At 41.8% G+C, this 27,678-nt stretch overlaps 1 protein-coding gene across 3 annotated transcripts in view; it reads right to left on the bottom strand.

The window, feature by feature from the left end:
* The window catches only part of COL25A1 (collagen type XXV alpha 1 chain), a 530,060-nt gene that overhangs the window by 187,528 nt on the left and 314,854 nt on the right, over positions 1-27,678 (bottom strand). For all 3 annotated transcript variants that reach the window (XM_070047775.1, XM_070047774.1, XM_017347366.3), the window contains exon 5: positions 9,419-9,436. In XM_070047775.1, the coding sequence (XP_069903876.1) occupies positions 9,419-9,436 (18 nt within the window). The remainder of the gene's footprint in view (positions 1-9,418; positions 9,437-27,678) is intronic.

Below are 27,678 nucleotides of genomic sequence, written 5' to 3'. Positions count from 1 at the left end.
AATCTATGGAACAAAAGTGCTATGGAGACTCAAAAAAGGGGAGAAATTACATTCAGGTGACAGCAAGTAAAGACATAGGGAGCAGCATCACTCAGATTCGAAGGGAGATCATACTTGGATGTGTGTCCCGGGTTAGCAGAAGAGCAGCTCAGGACAAAAAGCTATGCTGAATAGGAATAAGAAAACAGAAAAAAAAATTCTTCTGCAGAGAAAAAAGTGAATGGCTTGATTTGGTTTGAGTGAAACACAGAGATCAGACAACGTTAAGGAAAAATTAATGGGAGATATGTCTTTTTCATCCTTTCTTTCTGTAACATTAGTTTGGATCTCCCATCTCTTTTCCTCTTCAGACTTTTATTTCCCATGATTCAGTGGGCTGACAGCAACATCTGTGCTATTCAAGTCTGTGCTCTTGTTCCATCTTAACCACAGCTGCTTGAAATTGCCTTTTCTTTCCTAATTCCTTTCACCATCTCATTTCCTTTGTCAAGAACCATTTTCTCTCCCATTTAGGTAAATTCAAAGATTCACTTATTTTCTGCAAGGCCCACTTTCTTATTCAATTCTACACTATGACTGTAACAGCATTTACTGTCATCTACTTTACAGTCTTCACAGTTTAACAACCGAAGCTTAATCCATCTAAGCCATATTTAGTTTCAAGAAGACAATCAGAAGTACTCACTAATAATAGGCAGTTTCCCTTTTTACCATCCGTCTGAAAAATAAAACTGTATCAATCTGGAAGTTCTTATGGGAGAATATGTGATGTAGAAGTAAGTTCTATGCTGTATAATGGAATAAGACGATGTGGAATGTTTAACTCATGTGAAAGCTCTATTATTGATATAGACATTCCCCTAAGAACAAGAAGCTGCTAATTATAATTCTGTCCAAAATTTTTTTTTTAAGATTTATATATTTGAAAGGGAGAGGAGAAGAGGGCGGTGGGAAGGGGAATGTCAAAAGGGGAGAGGATCTTTATCTGGTTCACTCCCCAACTGACTGTAACACCCAGGGCTGGGTCAGGCTGAAGCCAGGAGCCAGAAGCTCAATCCACATCTCCCAGATCGGTGACAGGGGGCCAGGGACTTCAGCCATTCTCTGCTGTCTTCCCAGGTATGTTACCAGGAAGATGGACCAGAAGTGGAGCAGCTGAGACTTGAACTGACACTCTGATGTGAGGCCAGAGTACTAAGTGGTCCAACCCTAGCCGCTGTTCAAAAGTTTTAATAAACTTTAAAGGATGCACTATCCCTCCACTCCAACACTTATGACTTCTTTGGAAGCTAGTTTTTTGGAACTCTGACTGTATCTTCCCATATGGATCACAATATAAATATGGCTTATTTTTACAACAGAAACCACAAAGGTTAAACCTAATATGAGAGGTCTTCAAAAAGTTCATGGAAAATGAATATTATGAAAGAACTATGCATGGATTTCAAGATTTTTTAATTATAATAAATCTATCTTTGAATTACATTTTCTATTAATATTTTGATGTGCTCATATCTTCAAAAGCTCTTATTATGGAATAGAAACAATTATTACTAATGTCTTAATGAAAAATCCACAGAACGTTAGTGTTTTGGATTTAAATTTTAAATTCATGAGAGAGAGTGAGAGAGACAGAGAGAGAGACACGGGAATCTCCCACCTGTTTGTTCATGTCCCAAATGCCCACAACAGCCAGGGTGTGCTGGAGCTCAATCAAAGTCGCCTGTGTAAGTGACAGGAACCGAACTACTTGAGCCATCACAGCTGCCTCCCAAGGGGACATTAAAATCAGATGTGGAGTACAGCCTCAAACCCAGGCACTCCAATATGGGACAGGGCCATCTCAAGATATGGGATGAGGGTGTCTCAAGTAGTGCCTTAGCTACTATATCAAATGCCCAGCCTGCTGGGATTTTAGAAACGCATTTCACAATGCTGCCCAATTACAGGGAATGAGGTTATTCAGTGGAGTAGGTAGGACAGCTAAATGAGTCCCCAGAGTTGGAAAGGAGTAAGATCAGCAGATATACAGATAAATTAATAATTAATTTATAAACTACTTATATATTTTATAATTAATAAGTTAATAATAAATATAAATTATATTGAATTTTCTATAAATAACAAGAAATAAATTAGAAAGTCTTAGTTTAGAAATCTTATAAAATAAAGGAAACTGAATAAGTTATTTTAAAGAAAAAGTGTATAACATAATAAGTCACCCAAAATAGAAAGAAAAAAGAAAATGAAAGGAAGATATATTTCAAATCATAAGTTCCTGGTAATATAAATACACTGTATGTGAATAAGATCATTTTTAGTGAGCCAAATAATAGACTATGGAAAGTTAAAAAGACAAATGGAAAAAACTTTTCAAACACAGAAAAACCTATAAAAATTTTCTAATTTGGGTTTTAAAGATTCACCGCTTGTTCATTTGCTGTATATACCTTATATATCTATATTAAACAGGTGCAATGTATAGTTTATATAAAATTATTTGGCTGGCGCCAAGGCTCACTAGGCTAATCATCCGCCTGTGGCGCCGGCACCCTGGGTTCTAGTCCCGGTTGGGGCGCTGGTCCTGTCCCAGTTGCTCTTCTTCCAGTCCAGCTCTCTGCTGTGGCCCGGGAGTGCAGTGGAGGATGGCCCAAGTCCTTGGGCCCTGCACCTGCATGGGAGACCAAGAGAAGCACCTGGCTTCTGGCTTCGGATCAGCGCAGCACGCTGGCCGTAGCAGCCATTTTGGAGGTGAACCAATGGAAGGAAGACCTTTCTCTCTTTGTCTCTGTCTGTCTGTCTCTCTGTCTCTGTCTCTGTCTCTCTCTCTCACTGTCTAATTCTGCCTGTCAAAAAATTATTCAAGGAAAAAGCAGACCCATAGTAATATACTAATGTAAGCTGTAATTGCTTAAATACAGAAACTTTGCTGCACACTTAGTATCTGGATCGGCTATAGGTGTTCATATTTTTTTTTTAAAGGTTTATTTATTTATTTGAAATGCAGAGTTACAGAGAGGCAGAGGCAGAGAGAGAGAGAGAGAGGTCTTCCATCCACTGGTTCACTCCCTAGATGGCCACAATGATGAGCCTATCTGAAGGCAGGAGCCAGGAGCTTCTTTCAGCTCCCCTATGTAGGTGCAGGGGCCCAACGTCTTGGGCCATCTTCTACTGCTCTCTCAGGCCATAGCAGAAAGCTGGATGGGAAATGGAGCAGCCGGGACTCGAATTGGCAACCATATGGAATGCTGGCACTGCAGGTGATGGCTTTACCTGCTATGGCACAGCGCCAGCCCCATGTATTCATATTTTTGATAGATACATTTATCTTAGAAAGCCTATTTAAGGTCAATTTGTTTGCAAAAGAAATTTCCCAAGGGAAGACAAGGGATTGGGAAAGAATGCATCAGAATAAGTAACAGGGGCAATGAAATACAGATGGATAGGAATGTAAAATTCATCTAAAATTTATAAAATTCTCAGAGCAGAGAAATTTGAGAAGGTCTTAGGAGGCACCATGAAAAATTTTCAAGTTTTAGCTACAGAGATCCAGAATGCTCCTGATTCTATTCTTGGCTTCCTATGGTTGATCATCTTTCTTCTGTTCAATAAATGTGGCTGATATCCAAGCTTTTCTTTTTATAGTTACTCTCTTTAGCATCTTCTACTTAGTATCATGCATTTAATGCTACCTTTATGTCCAATATTTTTGTCTTTATGTTTATATCTGAATTGTCTACTTTTGTCTGTAAGACACTTGCACTTTGATATTGTAGCAGATTATATGCCCATTCACATCAGTGCCCCACTCTAAGGCAGACCTCGTATCCTTGTACTTTTGTAGCAGCTGCAGCATGCAAGGCTTTCTGGGGCAGGCCAGTTAATATCCAGGCATGACTCTCAAGAATGAAGGAAGGGAAGTTCGTGGAGATGTCCATCAATGCAATGAGTGCAATGATTCTGAGGCATGCTCTGCAGTTTCTCACACAGCATACCCTGCACAGAACTGAATCTCAGTTGTATAAAGCAGTAGCTTGATTGTAAATGCATCCATTTGGTTTTCCTGCTTTTTTCAGTATCATTTCTCCATTCCTTCACACTGCTTCCTGGGATCATATTTCAAACTTCTTATACCAAATCCTTATCTTCATAACTACTTTGAACTGTGGGAGAGGTGTGCAGGCTAAGACAGAGATTCTATTAATACATAAAATATGTTAAGGATAGAATTGTCCCTCAGATCCAACATTCTACATTCTCTTACCACCTGCTGTCTCATATTCTCTTATCTATAAGGTGGAGTGCTGTAGGACCGTGATGCTTTTAGAGACAGACTTGACTTCCGCCGTCTAGTTCTAATGGTGCCACTCAGGTGAGTAATTTATCTCTTCTAAACTATGTATTTAAAAGTTCATGGGACATGCATATTGTGAACAGACAATGCATGGGTTTCATAATTTTTTTATACCAAAATGAACTTTTCCTTTAACTTCACTGTTCCATGAGCTTTTGGAAATTCCTTCAATTGTGCCAGGGATTTTATAATCATTAAATAAAATAAAGTATACAAAGCCCCCTTTGCTTTGTCTCTATTTCATTACAATGCAGTCATTTCAGATTTAGAGAATAAGCTAGAAATGTCTTCTGTGGGATTTTTTTCCCCCAACAATTACCATATACCAACTTGGAATGTAAGAGTGAAAATCACAAGTGAGAACACTTCAAGTAGCACATAAATTCACTAAAGGTCAAACTTTCCTTCATGAATTTAGTATAAAAAGGACTGCTCTACTAAAGTAAGCAGGATGTTTTATTTGATATTTTATATACAGATCTCATAAAAATGATAAATCATTTTCTCATGTTTTATATAATCACGGCCATATTTATTAAGCCAACAACTGACATCATACTTAATGGGAAAAAACTGAAGGCTCACCAAAATCTGGAATAAGACAAGGATGCCCACTCTTAACACTTTTGTTCAACATAGTACTGGAAAACCTAGCCAAAGCAATTAGGCAAGAGAAACAAACAACAGACATGCACGTTGAAAAGGAAGAAGTTGGGGCTGGTGCTGCAGCATAGGGGGTTAAGCCACTGCCTGCAGTGCTGCCATCCCATATGGGCACCGTTTCAAGTCCTGGCTGCTCTACTTCCCATCCAGCTCTCAGCTCTGTTCTGGGAAAACAGTAGAAGATGTCCCAAGTCCTTGGGCCCCTGCACCCACGTGGGAGACCTGGAAGAAGCTCCTGGCTCCTGGCTTCGGATCGGCGCAGCTCGGCCATTGCGGCCATCTGGGGAGTGAACCATCGGATGGAAGACTCTCTCTCTCTCTGCCTCTCTTCTCTCTCTGTAACTCTGACTTTCAAGTAAAAAATAAATAAATCTTTTTTTAAAAAAGATTTCTTTCTTTTTTGAAAGAGTTACACAGAGAGAGAAGGAGAGGCAGAGAGAGAAAGAGTTCACTCCCCAGACGGCCGCAATGGCCGAGCTGCGCCGATCCGAAGTCAGGAGCCAGGAGCTTCTTCCAGGTCTCCCACGCGGGTGCAGGGGCCCAAGGACTTGGGCCATCTTCTACTGCTATCCCAGGTCATAGCAGAGAGCTGAATGGGAAGTGGAGCAGCGGGGTCTCAAACTGGCACCCACATGGGATGCTGGTGCTTCAGGCCAGGCCAGGGCATTAACCTGCACCTGCTGTGCCACAGCGCTGGCCCCAGAAATAAATCTTAAAAAAAAAAAAAAAAGAAAAAGAAAAGAAAAGCAGGAAGTCAAATCATCAGTCTGTAGATATATGATTTTTTTTTTTTTTGACAGGCAGAGTGGATAGTGAGAGAGAGAGACAGAGAGAAAGGTCTTCCTTTTGCCGTTGGTTCACCCTCCAATGGCCACCACAGCTGGCGTGCTGCAGCCGGCGCACCGCGCTGAACCGAAGCCAGGAGCCAGGTGCTTCTCCTGGTCTCCCATGCGGATGCAGGGCCCAAGCACTTGGGCCATCCTCCACTGCACTCCCTGGCCACAGCAGAGAGCTGGCCTGGAAGAGGGGCAACCGGGACAGAATCCGGCGCCCCGACCGGGACTAGAACCCGGTGTGCCGGCGCCGCAAGGCGGAGGATTAGCCTATTGAGCCGCGGCGCTGGCCAGATATATGATCTTGTATGGAGAAAATCCCAAAGACATTATAAAAAAAACTATTAGAACTAATAAATTTAGCAGAGTTGTAAGATACAAAGTAAACATATATAATCAGTAGCATTGTTATACCAATAGCAAATTATCTGAAAAACAAATCAAGAAAGCGATACCATTTCCAAAAATTGCAAAAAATCTCCACCTAGGAATAGATTTAACCAAAGATACTAAAAATCTGTACAATGAGCACCATAAAACATTGATGAAAAACTTTGAAGAGAACAAAAATAAATGAAAATACAGTTTGTATTCATGGACTGAAAGAATGAATATTGTGAAAATGCCCAGGCTACTCAAAGCAATTTGTTAATTCAATGCAATCCCTATAAAAATAAAATACTTTCCACCGAAGTAGAAAACACACTACTAAATTATGTATGTAACCACAAAAGACCCTAAAGAGCCTAAATACTCCTGAGAAAACAAAAAGCAGTAGACATTATCCCACTTTTTAAAATATATCATAAAACAACCATAATTAAAATAGTACAGTATTGGCATAGAAATAGAATAGAAAAAAAAAACAAAACAGGATAGAGACTCTAGAAGTAAACCCAGGCATCTACAGCCAACTGATTTTCGACAAAGGTACTAAGAACATGCATTAGAAAAGTGATGGCCCATGGGGCTAGTGCTGTGGAGTAGCGGGTGAAGCTGCTGCCTGCAGTGTGGGCATCCCATATGGGCGCCAGTTCAAGTCCTGGCTACTTCTCTTTCAATCCAGCTCTTTGCTATGGCTTGGTAAAGCAGCAGAAGATGGCTCAAGTTCTTGGGCCCCTGTACCTGCTGTGGGAGACCTGGAAGAAGCTCCTAGCTCCTGGCTTTGGCCTTTGCAGCCATCTGGGGAATGAACCAGTGGATGGAAGATCTTTTTCTCTCTGCCTCTGCATCTCTGTAATTATGCCTTTCAAATAAATAAATAAATCTTAAAGAAAATAAAAAGAGAAGCGTTGCTCCTTTCAGCAAACAGTGCTGGGGAAATTGGATATCCACATGCAGAAGAATGAAACAAGACTCCTCTCTCTCACCATGCACAAAAATCAACCCAAAATGGATTAAAATGTAACACCTGAAACCTTGAAACTGCTAGAATAAAACATGTGGTAAGTGCTTCCGGATGTTGGAATAGGCAAAGTTTATTTTGGATCAGACCAAGAAAACATAGGAAACAAAGCCAAATTATACAAGTGGGATTTTATCAAACAAAAGTGCTTCTTCATAGCAAAGGCAACAAACAAGTGAAGAGACACCCTACAGAATCAGAGAAATACCTGCAATCTGTATATATGGCAAGAATATATAAGGAACTGAAACAACTCAATGGCAAAAATACAATTATCCAATTAAAAGACAGGTAATAGATCTCAACAGACATTTCTTAAAGGGCAACATTCAAGTGGTCAACAAATACATGAACAAAGAGTTCAACATCAGTATCAGAGAAATACAAATCAAAACCATAAGAAGATATTGCTTCATTCCAGCGCGATTACCTATTATCAAAAAGAGAAAAGACACCAAGTGCCAGGGAGAAGCTGGAGAAAAGGGAACCCTTACACTCTGCTGGCAGAAATGCAAAGTAGTAGTCCTCTTGTTCAACAGAATGGAGATTCCTCAAAATAATTAAAAATAGACCTACCATTTGATCTAGCAATCCCAGTACTGGGCATATATCCAAGGGAGATGAAATCAGTCTATCAAAGAGACATTTGCACTTCCATGTTTATTGCCAAGACTATTCACAGCAGCCAAAGATGAAGACAATTGAAGTGTCCATTAACTGATGAATGGACCAAAAAAAAGTCTGTTACATATACATAATGAAATACTACCCAGCCATAAAAAGGATAACCTCCTGTCATTTATAACATTATAGATGGAACTGGTGGTCATTATGTAAAGTGAAATATGCCAAACACAGAAGATAAGTGCTGCATAATCTCACTCATACATTGACTCTAAAAAATCGATCTCAGAGAATTTAAGAGTTTTTTTGTGGTTACCAGAACCTGGAAAATAGGACAGCAGACTCGGGAAAGGCTATTTCATAGGTATTAAGTTACAGTAAAATAAGAGTAAGAAATTCTGTTGTCCTGTTATAAAGTAAGGTGATTATAGAAAATGAAAAGGTACTATATGTTTCTCTTAAAAACCAGTAGAGAGGATTTTGAATGTTTTTACCATAAAAATTATGTTTGAGGCAACAGATACGTTTACCCTGACTGGATATTACACGATGTATAGAGGTACCGAAACATCACATGCCAACCACAAATGTGTATAATTTTTAGGTGTCAGTTAAAAAAAGTTGGAATAAAAAATTTGCCCCAAAATATATATTCTTGTGTTCTATAATAAAGAATAGCATGCCATAGATAATTCATGATTTGGACTAAAGAACTGTCATGAAAATGGTTTCTTTATAAAACACTCAAGAGTAGTAATATCATTTGGCACATCAAAGGGAATGAGATGGGAGAGCAGCTCAATAATTGTATTATTTACAGATATTTCAATGTTAAAGTTAAAACATGAACAACTCCAGTGTCTTCTGAATAGTAATAGTATCCCACAGCTTGTAATTAGAACCGATAGTGAGGTTGGTGTTGACCGCATTTGAATGAACTGTACTGAGTCTTCATTTCTGACAACCTGCTTAATGTTGTATTTCCAACTCTACACACACTCCTTCCAACTCTTCCTAAAATATGGTCATTTTCTTCAATAAGTTTCAGGCCTCAAAAGATTCTGCTGACTGTATCCACATTTAATTACAAATCATGTCTTCAGCAGTTGGTACATATTGAAAATCAGGAACAAATTCAATATGTGTTTCTAATGAATAAAAACCAGTGACTAGGCTGACAGTATGAATAATTTACATGGCTTACAAAAACATTATTTGTAAGTGATAATCAACTCCCAGTGCAAGCCGTTCAGACCCAACACTGACTAACTTTCTCTCACATATGGTGTGGGTTCAGATCACTCAGGAGTTTTGCTTTATGTCATGCTACATTGTTAAACTTGCCATCTGGTCCAACAGCTGATGTATCTCATACAACCCTGAAGAGGCCCCAGGGCTCACTCCTGGGAAATACTTGGTCTACTGTGTGTGTCCTGACTATAACTTAACAGTGTTCTCAGATTCTTAGAAAAGAGTTGCGTAAAAATCACACTGAGAAAACCCTAAACTGGAATTAGTTTGTTAGAAGAGTTTACTTACCTGAGGACCAGGCTGACCCTGAAATTGAAAAGAGGAAAAAGAAATATAATTACAAAACTGTTAAGTATTTTCACTATAAAACTTAAACTAGTTTGGGAAATCTTTATAGAATATTTCTGAAGATAATAATACCTAAGCACCAACAAATTCTACTTTGTGGTTTCAAAAATCATATCACATCTTAATACTTTTTCTCTAAACTATTTTTTTTTTTTTGACAGGCAGAGTGGACAGTGAAAGAGAGAGAGACAGAGAGAAAGGTCTTCCTTTGCCGTTGGTTCACCCTCCAATGGCAGCCGCGGCCGGCGCGCTGCGGCCGGCGCACCGCGCTGATCCGATGGCAGGAGCCAGGAGCCAGGTGCTTTTCCTGGTCTCCCATGGGGTGCAGGGCCCAAGCACCTGGGCCATCCTCCACTGCACTCCCTGGCCACAGCAGAGGGCTGGCCTGGAAGAGGGGCAACCGGGACAGAATCCGGCGCCCCTACCGGGACTAGAACCCGGTGTGCCGGCGCCGCAAGGCGGAGGATTAGCCTAGTGAGCCGCGGCGCCGGCCTCTCTAAACTATTTTAAAATCCCATTATTACAGTTTATTATGTGTAATTCCAAAATCAATTGAGGGTTTCAGCACACTCCAGAATTTAACTGTGGAAATCAAAGGCGAAAGGACTATTATAACTTATATTATCTTAACAAATATATTAAAGAGAGAATCTTCTAGAACATGTTAAAAGATGACACAGGGGCAGAATTTTGGCACAGTGGTTAAGATCCCACTTGTGACACCTGCCTGGATTTAAGTCCTGGTTCTTCTCCCTATTCCAGCTTCCTGTTGATCTGTACCTTGAGAAGCAGCAGATAACAAATCAAGTAGTTGGGTTCCTGCCACCCATTTGAGAGACTTGGATTGAATTTTTGGCTCCTAGGTTTGACTTGGTTCAACCTGGTGACTGTGAGCATTTGGGGAGTAAACCAGCAGATGGAAGATTATTCTCTCTCTCTCTCCCTGACTTTTAACTAAATAAAAATAAAAGATGACACTTATAATTTTATCCAGCACTTGAATCTGGAAAGATCTATATTTACATCCAAGTGGAAAGTCCTGCCTTTATAGGCTTTTGACTGAAAACCTCTCTGTGGTCAGTGCAAATTTTAGGGCTTTCTGTTGCTCTCCAGATGCTATGTCCAGCTGATCTCTGCACAGATATGTATCGATTGGGGCACTTACTGACTCTGGGTAGGCATCTGGAAGCAGGGATGCACACTCTGGCATTTTTTAATAAAAAAGTGGCACACATTTTGGTTTTAGAATTCTCTGAGTCTTTGAATTTCTCATTGATTCAATAATATTCTGTTTTTTATAAATGTATATTTCTTACTATGCATAATCCAACCTTATAGCATTACAAAAGAATATGAGAGAGAGCTCTTTAGAACATGTACCACAACTCCTTACACAGTGAATTGATTATACGACCTTTGGCCAATCTAATTCATTTTAAATGTCACTACCTAGTTTAAGTTGATGAAAGTGGCTAGTATTACGGCAGAGCAGGTTAAGACACCAGCTGGGATGCCAGCATCCCATATGGGAGCCACTTCATGTCCTGGATGCTCCACTTTCCATCCAGCTCCCTGCAAATATGCCTGGGGAAGCAGCAGAAGATGGACCAAGTACTTGGGCTCTATACCCTCGTGGGAAACCTGGATTGAGTTCCAGGTTCCTGGCTTTGGCCTGGCCCAACCCCTGCCACTGCAGCCATAGGAGAGTGAACCAGCAGATAGAAGATCAATCTCCCACTCTCCCCCTCTTTGTTACTGCTTTTCAAGTAAATAAATGAATCTTGGTTAAAAAAAAAGTTGATGAAAATTTCAAAATAGTGTGATTTCAATGCTTCTAGCTAAAGAAAAATCACCCAGGAATAGAAGTATTCTTTACACATCACCTCCTTAAAATCCCCAGTTGTGTCAAATGAGACTGAAGGAAAAGTTCACGTTGAGTTAAGGAATCTTGAAAGATAATAATGTGCAACTTCATTGCATCAGCTGTATGTCACAGACTGTCTTAAAGAAAAACGTGGAGCTAACACATCTCCCAGAGAAAACCCTGGAATTCTCTCACTCTCTTGGCAGACTTGAAACTTCTCTAGAGACTTGTTCTCCATCTCACTGGGGATGGAGCAGATTATTTTTCAAGAGCTTTGCCTGAGTATGTAGGAAGGGGAGCCAAAGAAAGTTACTGTGGGTGTTACCCTATTCCTTTATTCTTCAGTGGTGCAGAAAGAGAGAAAGAATAACATTGATTAATTCCTCATTGAGCACCAGTCACTTTTGGATATATGTTATCATATATTCCTTGTCAACTGCCACACAGCTTTCAAATGGAAAAACTGAGGCTCAGAGGAATAGGGTGGCACAGCTTATAGGCAGATAAGCCAGAATTTAAACCCACGCTTGATTCAGAAGCTCATGTATTTTTCCATTCTGCCTTTCCTTCTGCAAGGTGAGGCTCACAGCTATATGCATATGTGCTCAGATCGACCATGGTGGAAGTGGTCCCTTCAGGTGAGTATACATGTGAACTTCTCAACCACTTCTGGCTGCCAGAGTGTGCATCCCTGCTTCCAGATGCCTACCCGGAGCCAGTAAGTGCCCCAATCGATATGTATCTGTGCAGAGATCAGCTGGACATAGCATCTGGAGAGCAACAGAAAGCCCTAAAATTTGCACTGACCACAGAGAAGTTTTCAGTCAAAAGCCTATAAAGGCAGGACTTTCCACCTGGATGTAAATATAGATCTTTCCAGATTCATGTGCTAGATAAAATTATAATATATATACCCTTGCTCTCTCTCACTGTCCTTTAAACTGTTGGTCTTTCTGTTGCTGTTCTGAGCTAATGAAAACTCTGAAGTGTCAAAATACAGCTGCATAGAACTCTGCAGAATATATCACATCTCTTATATGTGTTCTGTGAAAGTTAAAATGTTGGATTCTCTAAAACCAGAAAGAATTTCTTCAAAACAGTCCATTTAGTATATTTGCTGAGATTTTACTGATTCCTAGGGTGGTTCTACAAATGACAGACTTTCTTGTCCATCTTTAAAATGTGGCATATCTGCCATTATCCTGAATAAGTGATGTAGTACAATGTGTGCATGTTATTATATATAAATATACATTGCCTTGTGGATTTTAAGTTAGTGAGAAGAAATCATAGTAAATGATGGTAAAATGAAAACACTGACTTCTGTATAGGCATTGGAAAGAATATAAATCCAGGGGGCTCAGATTATTCTAATTTGTGATGCAAACTTCAGGGCTGTACAGTGTGTGGTGTACATATGATTAGGATGGGGAAGGGAAAAAAGGGAAGTGGTTGGTAGCAAGGCTTCCTGGAGAAACAAGGCACACAACATGACACATTAGGTAATTCTGCCCTAAAATACACACTACTTAACACAAAGCTTACAAATTTTACTCAGATTCCAGGACTAAGTACACCAAGTCCCCTCACTCAATAGGATCTATTCACTAGCAGACTCCTAAAATATTTCTAAGAAAACAGTCCCACAGCTGGAGTCTTAGAGTAATCATAATAGAGCCACCTGCCAAAGCAAGAAAGTGAGGCACAATGAATGAAAAGGTTTCAGTGGGCATGGCAAGTGCAGCCACTAGCAAGAGAACTGAATGGGAGACTGGTAGAATTAGGACTCACAAATTCAAGGCCCCACCCTCCACTCCGACACACCTGACACAGGCTCCGAATCAATCAGGAGCAAGGAGCCTCCAGACCCTAAAACTGCAAAAGACCTCCTAATGCCTTGTTAGGGACTTCTCCAATCTATATACATGCCCAGACTAGGATGATGTGACTGATTTCTGACCTTCCTGGGGAGGTGGGAGTAACAAATACTGCCATTTTGAGTGTGTCTTGTGCAAAAAACCCACAACAGCAGCTGCTTAGAGCATGGTGTCAACTACAAACCCAAGTGACCTGTAACAAGAGGGATGAGCCAGAACTCCAGGGTAGGTACACATCTAAGACCTTGTGCCAAGCGATAACAACCAGGCCTCTCTAACCCCATAAAGGCACCTGTTCAGCTCCTATGGGGAGCTATTCCACAGAACCTCTTCCTGTCCTGCTGTCTGAGTTCTGTATTGGTCTCCTATCAATTGCTATTTGCAAGTGACCAAAGAAACTAGGGTAGGGAACAATATGAGGAGGGTCCAATGGAGCCTATGAGTGAACAGCAGCTCAGAAACTGTCCTTGGTGGAGTCTGTGGTCTCAAAAGGCTTCCATATCCTTGGCAGCTCATGACAAGAGCCTTGGGTGATCACTGACATCACAAATCAGAGTGTCAATTGTTAAATCAACAATAGGAGTCACTGTGCCCTTGCTACCCATGTAGGACCTCTGTCCTTAATGAGTTGTACTATGAGAATTAACTATAAAACTTATCTTCAAGCACTGCTTTATAATTTGTGTGTCTGTGTGGGTGCAAAATGTTGAAATCTTAGTATAGAGTTGGTCTTCTGTATATAAAATTAATTAAAAACAAATCTTAATGAAGAATGGGATGGGAGAGGGAGTAAGAGGTGGGATGGGAGTGGGGGCGGGAGGGTGGGTATGGGGGGAAGAACTGCTATATTCCTAAAACTGTACCTATGCAATCTGAATACATTGAATAAAACTTTTCTTAAAAAAAAAGGAAAGAAACTGTCCTTAGGACTAAGGACATTCACTGGCTGATTTGGACTCTGTCACAGACTCATAACCAAAAAAAGGGCTCAGATTTTCCTAGTGTTGCTTCTGAGTAATTCATTAAGAAACGCAAGAATTTCCATTCATTAGTTGACATTTTTCTACCCTAATCAAGAGATAGTGAACATTATTTATAATTAACTGTGAAAGTTAACTTTTTTCAATTTTTTAAAGAAAACCCTAAATAAGTAGCCATAATTATTATTGACATTCAAAAAACAGATAGTTGATTTCTTAAAAATGGAATTCTTGAAAAGACCCTCCCCCCCCCCAAGCATATCAGCAAAATGTTTCTGTAGATAAAAAACCAAATCTAGTACAATCAAGTGCTATGCCAAGTGAAACAGTTAAAGAAATATTGAAGCCAGGATCATACACATAAAGGCTAGGTGCTGGGCGTCACTGATTTACTGTATGTCAACAGCTAAGTGCAATGTCCTAGGGGCAGCCCAGGCACCAGTGGGAGGAAAGGAAACAGTAGGAGAGGCCAACTTTAAAAAGTGGTAATCAGAACAGTATGGTGGAAAACAACCAGCCAGTAGCTGAGGCTTGATGAGAAAGTGCGCAAAGGAAGTTGAAAGTTCTGCGAGGCAGTAAACCACAATGGAACATGATAAATGAGGCAAGCTATCACCGGAGTATGCACTGGTCCTTGAGGCTATTAAGGAGCAATGTTAACCGTTCTTTGTTGGGCTGTTATCACAATCATGGTTGCCAGAAAGTGCTAACACTCTTCTTTAAATTGACAAAATCATTTAGGTATCTGACTGAGGCAATTAGTTTCACCACATGAGACTTTTTATGGATGGGAAATCTGTGTCATTCCTGTTCAGAGGGACAAATGCTCTTTTCCCTTTAATACACACACAGAGATAGCCAACAAAAGTTGTCATTTTAAGGCACAGTATTATTTTTGAAATATTGATTAGGATAACAGACTTCACTGAGATCAATTTTAAGTGAAAACACTTTCATCTACAAAAACTGGATGTTAATATCATTTAGACAACTCTAAAAGGTCCTATCTTTACCTCGAGGTAATTAGACAGAAATTGCCTCTAACCCAGAAACTCATCATTAGGAAATCCACGCTTGAATAACACTTTTATACCTGGATTCAAAAAATACAGGGCAAATAAAGCATTATTAACCATGAAAAAATGTACTTGGATTCAGATTTATGTCATTTTCTTAAATTGAGAGAATAGATTTCTATGTTTTTAAATTGTTGGACACTTTCTAAAGATATCATTTGAAGATGATTGCTATAATTCCATCATCCATTAAAATTCGCAAATTTGCACACTCAGATGCAAGCTAATTTTTCTTTTCAGGTGCAAATAGCATCTGTAATAGGAATCCAGATAAAATTTTAGAACCGCATCAAAGGAACTCTGATGGGCAACAGGACTGTCTTGGGAGCAGGGTGCATGCAAGACCAATAGGAACTACCTAGCTCCTGGTTTCTGCCTGCACCATCTCAATGGGATCCCTTATAAAACCTTTGAGAGGTGTTGTTTGACCCAGAGTCTGTGGCAGCAAGTGGAACAGAGGCACCAAGCACTTGTCCCACCAGTGAATTTGTACGTAGTTTATTCTGCAATATCCCAGCACCTAAACCATATAATGCTTCAGAAACAACTACTGAACTGCTGAAAGGTGAGAATTTTTTGAGGGGCCCAAAGAGGATTGATGATGATATTTTTAAAGAACAATCAGGATACTATTCTTACACTACAATGTTGTTTTTTCAAAAGATAGGTTTTCAATCTAACATTCCAGAAAGGGTTCTCTTGGCTTTGTTCACTGCAGAATGAACACATCTATGACAAGATCCCCTCAAAAGATCTTATTAGAGTAATAAAGATGGATTTAAGGCAGCCAAAGGCTACGACACTTCAGAGGAGGATTCAGGTATCTAATGACACACAACTTACATGTGCAACAGGGCACAGCAGGAGAGTTCTACCTCAAGGACAAAAAGCAGTCCTTAGTTTGATTGAGCCACCACATCAAATTAACATAGGAATATTTTGGGGATGATGATGTGGCACAGTGGGTTAAGCCACCACTTACAATGTCAGGATCCCATATCAGAGCATCAGTTTGAGTCCAGACTGTTTCACTTCTAATCCAGCTCCTTGCTAATGCACCTGGGAAGGCAACAGAAGATGGCCCATGTACTTGAGCCCCTGGATGGGAGACCTGGATGGAATTCAAGGTTCTTTGCTTTGACCTGGTCCAGCCCTGGCTGTTGCAGCCATTTGGGGAACAAACCAGTGGAAGGAGGACTTCTCTGTCTCTGTCTCTTTCCCTCTCTGTCAGTCTGCCTTTCAAATATTTTTTAAATGAATATTCTACCAAAGTTCTTTGTAAAAATAAGCTGTACAACTTAAAATAGCCTATTTATCCAATGCCAATGATCTATTCCATTTAAATTTAGACTAAGTGTCTATTAATTTCTAAAACTCATTAACATGCCAAGTGGTATACTAGAGAGAAAAGCAATTGAAGAAATAAAGCATTATAGATTATAGATATTAATCTGAAAATAGCTTTGCTAAGACAGCAACATTGCCCAAATCTATATGCTACTCTGGCTTTCAAGAACTCTCACACATTTGATTGAAGTGAACATGATTCATAATTTATCTTACATGTTGTGTGGCTCTACAGGATAGATATTAATAATTTTTACCTTAACTGCAGTCACATAATATTACTTAGATAAGAGTCTTTACTTTAAAGTCTTTTGAAAATACTTAATCCTCAGTGGTCTTAAAACTGGGAAGAAAAAGCCATATTCTACTCTAGAGGAAGACAAATAATTAATGTCAAACTTGGTGGATATTTCTTTTTTTTTTATTTTTTCTTTTCTTTCTTTTTTTTTTAATCTGAGAGGAAAAAAAGTGCAAGAATTAGCCAGGGGATGATTTTGTTGTGTTCAACATTAAAAAAAAATTGGTTCAGAATTTGGAAAATTTCACCCATGATAGTTGCCTTTCATGCTTGAAAATTTGTCCATTTTAAATAGTTGACAAGAGGCTGGCACTGCTGCATAGCGGGTAAAGCTGCTGCCTGCAGTGCCAGTATCCCATATGGGCATTGGTTCAAGTCCCGGCAGCTTCACTTCAGATCCAGTTCTCTGCTATGGCCAGGGAAAGCAGTAGAAGATGCCCAAATCCTTGGGCCTCTACACCCACTTAGGAAACCCAGAGGAAACTCCTGGCTCCTGGCTTTGGATTGGCACAGCTCTAGCTGTTGCAGCCATCAGGGGAGTGAACCAGCGGATGAAAGACCTCTCTCTTTGTGTCTCTGTCTTTCTGTCTCTGCCTCTGCCTCTCTGTAACTCTGCCTTTTAAATAAATAAATAACTCTTTAAAAAATAGTTGACAAGTGTTTCTCATGTTAATTATGTTATCATATTTTCAAACACTACCATACTTTATTTTTTTCCTTTCATGGTTAAGCATTTCTATATGGAACTTAAGTAAAAGGATTTTATCATATATTTTTTCTCATTAAAATTTCACATATGGGGCAGGCCTTTGGCATAGTGGTTGAAATACTTTGCTCCAATTCCAGTTTCCTGTTGATGCACACCCTAGGAGGTAGCAGAGATGACTCAAGTGGTTGGGTTCCTGGCTCCTGGCTTCAGCCTAGCACAGCCCTGTAAGCATTTGGGAAGCAAACCAGTGGATGAGAGTTGCCTTTAAAATAAACAAAAATAAACATTTTTTTAAAAAAAATTCACATATAGAACATAAAAGTAAAGACTCTTAGTGATGCCATACTTTCCCTAATTAAAATGTATTGGATGCCTAATAGTCCACTGAGGATTATTTAGAATGTTACTATTATAAACGTTTATATCCTGCTTTATGCATATTTGATTGTGTTTATCTCCTTATACTGTAATACTAAAAGTGCAATGTTTTTCCAATAATGAATTGTAAAAATACTGTATTTATTTAATAGTAACACATAAAATACAGGTTACACATTTTCTATGATACAATTTTTATGTGTGTAAACATGTATTTATCTAGACATATAGTATTAAACTACTTATCTAAAAGGAAAATGTTAAGAGAAAGGAAAGGGATGGGAAAAGGGAAAGAAGAAGGAAAAAAATATACAAAGATTGCTTATCCCTAGGTGGTGAGATTATAGGCAGTTATTTTTATCATTTTCCATACATCTCATAATATCACTAGCTCCATTTCTTGATTACAGAAATGTATTATCACAGGATACCTAATTCACTTTAGAAGACTTTCAAAGAGAACCTTAATTAAGTAGCTAAATTTTTTCCATATGAGATTCATTCACTCAAAGATCTAAACAATGATTTTTTACATAGTTTACAGCTTTCTCCCAATTCACAATGTTTATAATTAGTTGAAAAATGTATTCTCCTGGCTGGTGCCGCTGCTCAATAGGCTAATCCTCTGCCTGCGGCGCTGGCACACCAGGTTCTAGTCCTGGTCGGGGCGCAAGATTCTGTCCCGGTTGCTCCTCTTCCAGTCCAGCTCTCTGCTGTAGCCCGGGAGTGCAGTGGAGGATGGCCCAAGTACTTGGGCCCTGCACCCGCATGGGAGACCAGGAGAAGCTCCTGGCTCCTGGCTTCCGATCAGCGTGGTGCACCACGCTGGCCACAGCGGCCATTGAGGGGTGAACCAATGGAAAAGAAAGACCTTTCTCTCTGTCTCTCTCTCACTGTTCACTCTGCCTGTCAAAAAAAAAATTTTAAAAATGTATTCTCCAAAGTTCAGTTAGGGAGTTAAATTTACCTTTGTGTATGCCACACATCACTCTCAGAAGTAGCTTAGGAATAGAGAAAGGAGAGAGAGAGAGAGCTACGCAGTCACAACACCAATGATAGGAGGCCATGGCTTCACAAGGACTGAGCATCCCTACAGGCCCAGTTTGATGGAATATTTGCCATTCTGCAAACCAAATATTTGTGATGGAATTCAGGGACATTAATTCTTGGGACAATAAATGTGTATCAAATTTCTGAAACATAATAGTTAACCAAGCTGTTTTATCAACTGACAGGAATCAGGATTGGCTACCAAGGTATAAATAAATGATCAGTTTAGCAGATGTATGCTTAGTAGGATACAATAAACAGCATACACGTGAGAGGAGACACCTGCTCAGCTTCCATAGCTTGAAAAACACATGCCTTTTAAAGAATGCTAAGGCAACTTTTATTGCCCTGACTTTATTACATTGTTTATAATGAATATTTGGTTTCTTTTTTTTTTATTTTTTTTATTTTTTTTTAATTTATTTAATAAGCATAAATTTCCAAAGTACAGCTTATGGACCACAATAGCCTCCTCCCCCCACCCCGTGTCTTCCCTCCCATCCACAACGCTCCCCTCTCCCACTCCCTCTTCCCTTCCCCTTCACATCACAATTAATTTTCAATTATCTTTATATACAGAAGATCAATTTAGCGTATGTTAAGTAAAGATTACCACATTTTGTTCCCACACAGAAACATAAAGTGTAAAATACTATTTGAGTACTAGTTATAGCATTAATTAAACACCTAAGAGTAATCGTGTATTAATTACAGAGCTCAACCAATAGTTTTAAGTAGAATATAAAACGCATCTTTTGCATTGTTGTGACTTCCCCCCGACCTCCCTCCCTCCCGTGGCCCTCCCCTCACCCACTTCCTCTCCCCTCTCCCCCCTTCATCACGTTTCATTTTCAGTTACCTTCATATACCAAAGATCAATTTAGTATATACTAAGCAGGGATTTCAACAGGTTGCCCTCACACAACCGAACCAGGTATAGGGTATTGTTCGACTAGTAGTGTTGTTTTTGAGTTTAGAGATCCTGCGAAGGGAGCATGAACCCAGTGACTCCCGTTGTTGATTTAACAATTGGCACTCTTATTTATGATGTCAGCAATCACCCGAGACTCTTGCTATGAGCTGTCTAGGCTATGGAGGCCCCTTGATTTCACCAACTCTGAATTTGTTTAGTCAAGGCCATATCACAGTGGAGGTTTCTTCCTCCCTTCAGAGAAAGGCGCCTCTCTCCTTGGTGGCCTGATCCTTCTGCTGGAGTGTTGTTTGCCAAGATCCTTCATTTAGATTGTTTTTTGCCACCGTGTCATGGCTTTCTATGCCTGTGAGACTCTCATGGACCTTTTAGTCAGATCCGAATGTCCCAAGGGTTGATTCTGAGGCAGGAGTGCTGTTTTGGGCCTTTGCCATTCTATGAGTCTGCTGTGTGACCTGCTTCCCCCGCAGGATCATTCTCAACCCTTTTGATTCTATCTTTCATTATTTGCTTACACTGGTCTTATTTGTGTACTCTCTTCGACACTTACCCTATCTTTTGGATCGGTTGTGTATTTATATTTGTCTCTTTACCAAGTGTGCTGGCATTGGAACCTGCCTCCTTGGTAAGATTGAGTTGAAATCCCCTGGCACATTTCCAGTTCCACCATTGGAGGTAGGTCTGATTGAGTATGTGCCGTCCTATATATCTCCTCCCTCTCTTATTCCTGTCGCTCCCCGTCTTCGTGGAGGAACGACACAGGACCCTGCGCTGTTCTTTCGTCTGCTCGGCCTTCCCCGGGTTTGCTGCTGGTTCTTCCCGGGTTGGCTACTATCCCTTCCACCTCCGTGGAAGGGCGGTTCCCCCTGCCACATTCCCCACTTCCGCAGGGGAGTGGCACACCGCCGGCCGGCTCTCTCGGGGGCTGCACGGGTGTTCCTTAGATGTTCCCCATAGATGTTCCTGGTGCATGCCGTCTCTCTCCTCCTTTATAGTCCTCCTCCGCCAATCCCAACTCGGCTGCCCACACGCCGAGTACGCTGCTCTCCTCCAATCAATAGCAAGTCCTACAGTTTATTAGTTGAACTGGAGGCAGCTGTGCGGAAGCTGTTTACTTCTCTCCCAGCGCCATATTGTGGGAGAGCAGATGCATAGAATAAGTCTTAATTCCAGTAACTCAGTCTAGTCCGGATTGCTCCCCACAGATCCCCCTTTCTTTTTATTTTTGGCGTTGATACGTGCCTGTCTTCGGTGTCCCGCAGCACACACTCTGCTCTACTTGCTAGAGTTGCCACAGGTTCTTACAATCAGGCAAACCGAATCCGGGTCCTCTCTTCGCCATGTTATGAGGAGGTTTTTAGGCGCTGATGCGTGCCTGTGTTCGGTGCCCCGCAGCGCATGCTCTGCTCTGCCTGCAGGGGCTTACAAGCTCTATCAGGCAAACCGAATCCAAGCCTTCTCATTGCCGTATTGTGGGGGAGACTTATTAGTGTTGGTTCGTGCCTATCTTCGGTGACCTGCAGCTCATACTCTGGTCGAGCTGCTTGCTGGCGCTTACCGCCTTAAATCAGGCAGACCGAATCCAAGCCTCCTAATTGGGGAAGCCTTACTGATGTTAATTCGTGCCTGTCTTCGGTGACCTGCGGCGCATAAGCTGCTAGCCGCCCAGGTGCTCATCGCCTCACTTAATCAGGCAGACCGAATCCAAGCTTTCTCATTGGCATGTTGAGGGGAGGCCTTTCTATTTCTCTATTTCTCTATCTCCGGGCATTCCTATTTCTCCCATTTTACTTCTATCTTCCAACATTCCTATTTCTCTCATCTTACTTCTAAACTTCTGTTTCTCTTATCCCTGCGGCTTCCCGGCGGCGCTCGCCCCGAGGCTGCTTCTCGGTACCTCGCCCCGCGGCAGCTTCATGGCTCTGCGCGGCTTCCCGGCGCCTCGCCCCGCCGGCGGGTTCCCGGCTCTGCGCGCACGCTCCGTGGTCTCCACGCACTTCGCGCCCGCACCACGGCCTCGCGCCAGCCCCGCGTTCTCTCTGCACGCGGCGGCTTCCGCGAATGTTTCCGCCACCACCGGCATTCAGTCCAAGTTCCCCGGACTAACCTGGCGAATCCTGGCGGCCCACGTCTCTGCCTCTGGTTCCAGATCTTCGCCTCTTGCTCCCCAGGGTGACTTGAAGAATTCCAAGATGGCTTGGCCTGCACTCGCGGCTTCATCCTCCCTAACATTTTTCTCTACCCGGTGTGTTTCCCTAAGTTTTCTTCCAACAATATTCCTCCCTCATTTCTCCTGGCCTCTCCCCACAGTCCGTATCCAAGTCTAAGTTTCTTATAGGTTTCACTTTCACTTTCAACCTGCAGTCCGTATCTGAGTCTAAGTTTCTTCTTGCTTTCACTTTAAATCCTAACTTCTTTCCCACAGTCCGTATCCGAGTCCAAGCCTCCTCCAGGTTTCACTTTCGCTTTCAATCTCCTAGCTTCCCCGCCATAGTCCGCATCCGAGTCTGTGAAAGCTTTCACTTTCGCTTTCAAATCCTAACTTCTTTCCCACAGTCCATATCCAAGTCTATGCCTAGGCTTTCAATAGCTTCTTCCGGCACCTTTCTCGTCCGGCTTTCCCCTAGGCTCTTCGCTAGTCTCTCTCTCCGGTAATTTTCCACTTCTTCCCGTTTCTTCCCTCCTAGGTTTCCTATCCGTCCTAGGTTTCCTATCCGTCCTAGGTTTCCTATCCGAGTCACGGCACCATTATGTCGCTCCCCGTCTTCGTGGGGGAACGACACTAAGCCCTGCCTAGGCTTCATATCCGAGTCACGGCACCATTATGTCGCTCCCCGTCTTCGTGGAGGAACGACACAGGACCCTGCGCTGTTCTTTCGTCTGCTCGGCCTTCCCCGGGTTTGCTGCTGGTTCTTCCCGGGTTGGCTACTATCCCTTCCACCTCCGTGGAAGGGCGGTTCCCCCTGCCACATTCCCCACTTCCGCAGGGGAGTGGCACACCGCCGGCCGGCTCTCTCGGGGGCTGCACGGGTGTTCCTTAGATGTTCCCCATAGATGTTCCTGGTGCATGCCGTCTCTCTCCTCCTTTATAGTCCTCCTCCGCCAATCCCAACTCGGCTGCCCACACGCCGAGTACGCTGCTCTCCTCCAATCAATAGCAAGTCCTACAGTTTATTAGTTGAACTGGAGGCAGCTGTGCGGAAGCTGTTTACTTCTCTCCCAGCGCCATATTGTGGGAGAGCAGATGCATAGAATAAGTCTTAATTCCAGTAACTCAGTCTAGTCCGGATTGCTCCCCACAATTCCCACTCCCATGTTCCACAGAGATAAATTTCCTATTAATTTTTAAACGCTTAAGAATGGTTGTGCATTGATTGCAGAGTTCAACCAGTGGTCTTGTGTAGAGCATACGAGCAACAACAACAACAACAAAAATACTAAAGGAACAAAATAGTAAGTTTTTCCTCAACAGTCTAGACAAGGGCTGCTCATGTCATTGTCTCTCATAGTGTCCATTTCACTTCAATGGGTATCATTTTAGGTGCTCGTTTAGTTGCCATCAATCAGGGAGAACATGTGATATTTATCCCTTTTGGACTGGCTTATTTCACTCAGCATGATGTTTTCCAGCTTCCTCCATTTTGTTGTGAATGCCCGGATTTCGTTGTTTTTTACTGCTGTATAGTGTTCCATAGAGCACATATCCCGAGGAAGAACTGTCGCTCCCCCTCTTTGTGGAGGAGCAACACAGGACCCTGCGCTGTTCTTTCGTCTGCTCGGCCCTCCCCGGGTTTGCTGCTGGTTCTTCCCGGGTTGGCTACTATCCCTTCCACCTCCGTGGAAGGGCAGTTCCCCCTGGCCGCATTCCCCACTTCCGCAGGGGAGCGGCACACCGCCGGCCGGTTCTCTTGGGGGCTGCACGGGTTCCCTTAGATGTTCCCCATAGATGTTCCTGGTGCATGCCGTCTCTCTCCTCCTTTATAGTCCTCCTCCGCCAATCCTAACTCGGCTGCCCACACGCCGAGTACGCTGCTCTCCTCCAATCAGGAGCAAGTCCTACAGTTTATCAGTTGAACTGGAGGCAGCTGTGCAGAAGCTGTTTACTTCTCTCCCAACGCCACATTGTGGGAGAGCAGATGCATAGAATAAGTCTTAATTCGAGTAACTTAGTCTAGTCCGGATTGCTCCCCACAAGAACTACTAAGATCAATCCCATTCACAATAGCCACAAAAACAATAAAGTACCTTGGAATAAATTTAACCAAGGAGATCAAAGACCTCTATGATGAAAATTACAAAACACTAAAGAAAGAAATAGAAGATGACACAAAAAAATGGAAAAACCTGCCATGCTCATGGATTGGAAGAATCAATATCATCAAAATGTCCATTCTCCCAAAAGCAATTTACAAGTTCAATGCAATACCAATCAAAATACCAAAGTCATTCTTCAAAGACCTAGAAAAAACGATGCTGAAATTCATATGGAGAAACAGGAGACCCAGAATAGCTAAAGCAATCCTTTACAATAAAAACAAGGCCGGAGGCATCACAATTCCAGACTTCAAAGCATACTACAGGGCAGTTATAATCAAAACAGCCTGGTACTGGTACAAAAACAGATGGATAGACCAATGGAACAGAATAGAATCACCGGAGATCAATCCAAACATCTATAACCAACTCATATTTGACAAAGGACCTAAAACCAACCCCTGGAACAAGGACAGCCTCTTCAACAAATGGTGCTGGGAAAACTGGATGTCCACATGCCGCAGTGTGAAGCAAGACCCCTACCTTACACCTTATACAAAAATCCACTCAACATGGATCAAAGAACTAGAGTTGCGCCACGACACCATGAAACTAATTGAGAGCATAGGGGAAACCCTTCAAGATATTGGAATAGGCGAAGAATTCCTGGAGAAGACCCCACAGGCACGGGTAATCAAAGACAAAATAAACAAATGGGATTACCTAAAATTGAAGAGTTTCTTAACAGCAAAGGAAACAGTCAGGAAAGCAAAGAGGCAACCAACAGAATGGGAGACGTTATTCGCAAACTACACAACAGATAAAGGATTAACAACTAGAATCTACACAATGATCAAAAAACACCACAGAATCAAAACAAACAACCCAATAAAAAAATGGGCCAAGGACCTTAACAGGCATTTTTCAAAAGAGGAAATCCAAATGGCCAACAGGCACATGAAAAAATGCTCAGGATCCCTAGCCATCAGGGAAATGCAGATCAAAACCACAATGAGATACCACCTCACTCCGGTTAGATTGGCTTACATACAGAAATCAACCAACAACAGATGCTGGCGAGGATGTGGAGAAAAGGGGACACTAATCCACTGTTGGTGGGAATGCAAGCTGGTAAAGCCACTATGGAAGACACTCTGGAGAGTCCTCAGAAACCTGAACATAGCACTACCACAGGACCCAGCCATCCCACTCCTTGGAATATACCCAAATGGAATTAAAGGGGTGAAAAAAGCCATTTGCACCTCAATATTTGTTGCAGCTCAATTCACAATAGCTAAGACATGGAATCAACCTAAATGTCCATCAACGGATTTGGTTTCTATGTTGAATAACACCCTTAAAAGTGCCCTCTTCTAATTGCTCCAGATAAATACTAGAAGCCAATTTATAAACATCTCATAGTCTGATTAAATTTATGTAAGTGCCTAATTCCAATTTTCTAAATACTGTGGTAAAAGATGGACTTTACAAAACTCTCTGCAGCTGTGTTGGATGTTCTGTATTAGTAAGTGCGTGCTAGTCGATTTCTAACACCCAGAGAGTCAATTAATTCATAATGCATGAGTCACATAATGCTTATTGCTCTAATGAGGCAAATCCTAAAAATGAAGGTCTATTTTAAAGTTGGGGAGAAGAGGCTCTGCAAGTGAACAAGCTCATGGTGTTTTAGGGACACAGATGCATGCGGTTACATCATGATAGCTACCATTTGCTGATGACTACATGACACTAAGATCCTTACAAGCAGTGTCTCTCTGTTACGGTCATACTACAAACTAGGAATCATTTCTAATGTTTTGTAGTTGAAGGAGCCAAGTTTCAAAGAGGTTAGGTAATGTTCCCTTAGTCACATAGCTTCTAAAAGGGGAAGCTGAACTGTGTTTGTGCGACTTGAACACTTCTGTGATCTCACTTGCATTAAGTGGGTGTCTAAAGCCAGGGGTATGGGCAAGATTACCCAGAAGAAGAAAGCAGCAGTGATTCTTAACCCTATTTTGAACAGGATAAAAGCTCCAGTTTCTGTGGTTAGAAATATCCATGTATGAAACACTCACAACTTTACTCACATACATAGAAAAACTCTTAAGTCCATCTATGGACTCTCTAGGAAGTCATTCTCTGGTTAAGAACCCCTAGGTGGAGAACTACGAAGGAGGAGGGAAGATTGTCCCCAAAAGAAAATTAAGAAGTGAAAGAATTAAAACCCAACCACACACACACAATAGAGTTTAACAAATCAAGATCGGAATTTCTTCTTTTTTAATAAATCTTTTTTTAAAGATTTATTTATTTATTTGAAAGTCAGAGTTACACAGAAAGAGGAGAGACAGAGAGAGAGGTCTTCCATCTGATGGTTCAGGTTGACGCCACGGCTCACTAGTCTAATCCTCCGCCTTGCGGCGCTGGCACACCGCGTTCTAGTCCCAGTCGGGGTGCTGGATTCTGTCCCAGTTGCCCCGTTTCCAGGCCAGCTCTCTGCTGTGGCCAGGGAGTACAGTGGAGGATGGCCCAAGTGCTTGGGCCCTGCACCCCATGGGAGACCAGGAGAAGTACCTGGCTCCTGTCATCGGATCAGCGCAGTGCGCCGGCCGCGGCGTCCATGGGAGGGTGAACCAACGGCAAAGGAAGACCTTTCTCTCTATCTATCCCTCTCTCACTGTCCACTCTGCCTGTCAAAAAAAAAAAAAAAAATCTGATGGTTCTCTCCCTAGTTGGCCGCAATGGCCAGAGCTGCGCCGATCTGAAACCAGGAGCCAGGAGCTTTCTCCAGGTCTCCCATGCGGGTGCAGGAGCCCAGTGACTTGGGCCATCTTCTACTGCTTTCCCAGTCCATAGCAGAGAGCTGGATTGGAAGAGGAGCAGCTGGGACTAGAACCAGCGCCCATATGGGATGCCAGCACTTCAGGCCAGGGCGTTAATCTGCTGTGCCACAGCGCCAGTCCCAAGATCAGAATTTCAAAAAGAGAAGTTGATTAAAATGAGGATCGCAGGGAGTCCCTTGCATTTAACCAATAGAAAGTCAGAATTTTTGCTGTAGTTGATTGAGTCATATGTTGAGGGAATTATGACAAGAGTAAGCTCCACAGATGTCAAGCCAGTGTCAGGGAAAGTGTGAGCCTGCATTGGTCATTACTGGCCTACTGTCCTACTGGCCACTGAAGTGTCAAGCAAGTTCTGCGGTTGGGTTATGAATTTCGTAAAATAGACCTAGGATTATCAGTAATATCTTCAGAAGACAAAAAGTAGCATATGTACTAACTGCGTGGCAGCCTGAGTAGACAATTATTTTTAGTAACTATGTGAAGAGAAGAAAAGTTACTAGAAGGGATACAGGAATGAAGAAAAGTACTTCTCTGTGTGTGAGGATGCAGTGAAAGGTACTTGAGCATGTCTATGTACTGAAATAAAATTGAGA

Source organism: Oryctolagus cuniculus, chromosome 8, assembly GCF_964237555.1.
Source record: "Oryctolagus cuniculus chromosome 8, mOryCun1.1, whole genome shotgun sequence".
Classification (NCBI taxonomy): Eukaryota; Metazoa; Chordata; class Mammalia; order Lagomorpha; family Leporidae; genus Oryctolagus; species Oryctolagus cuniculus.
Note: the sequence above shows the minus strand (reverse complement) of the source record. Positions and strands in the feature narration are given on the sequence as shown.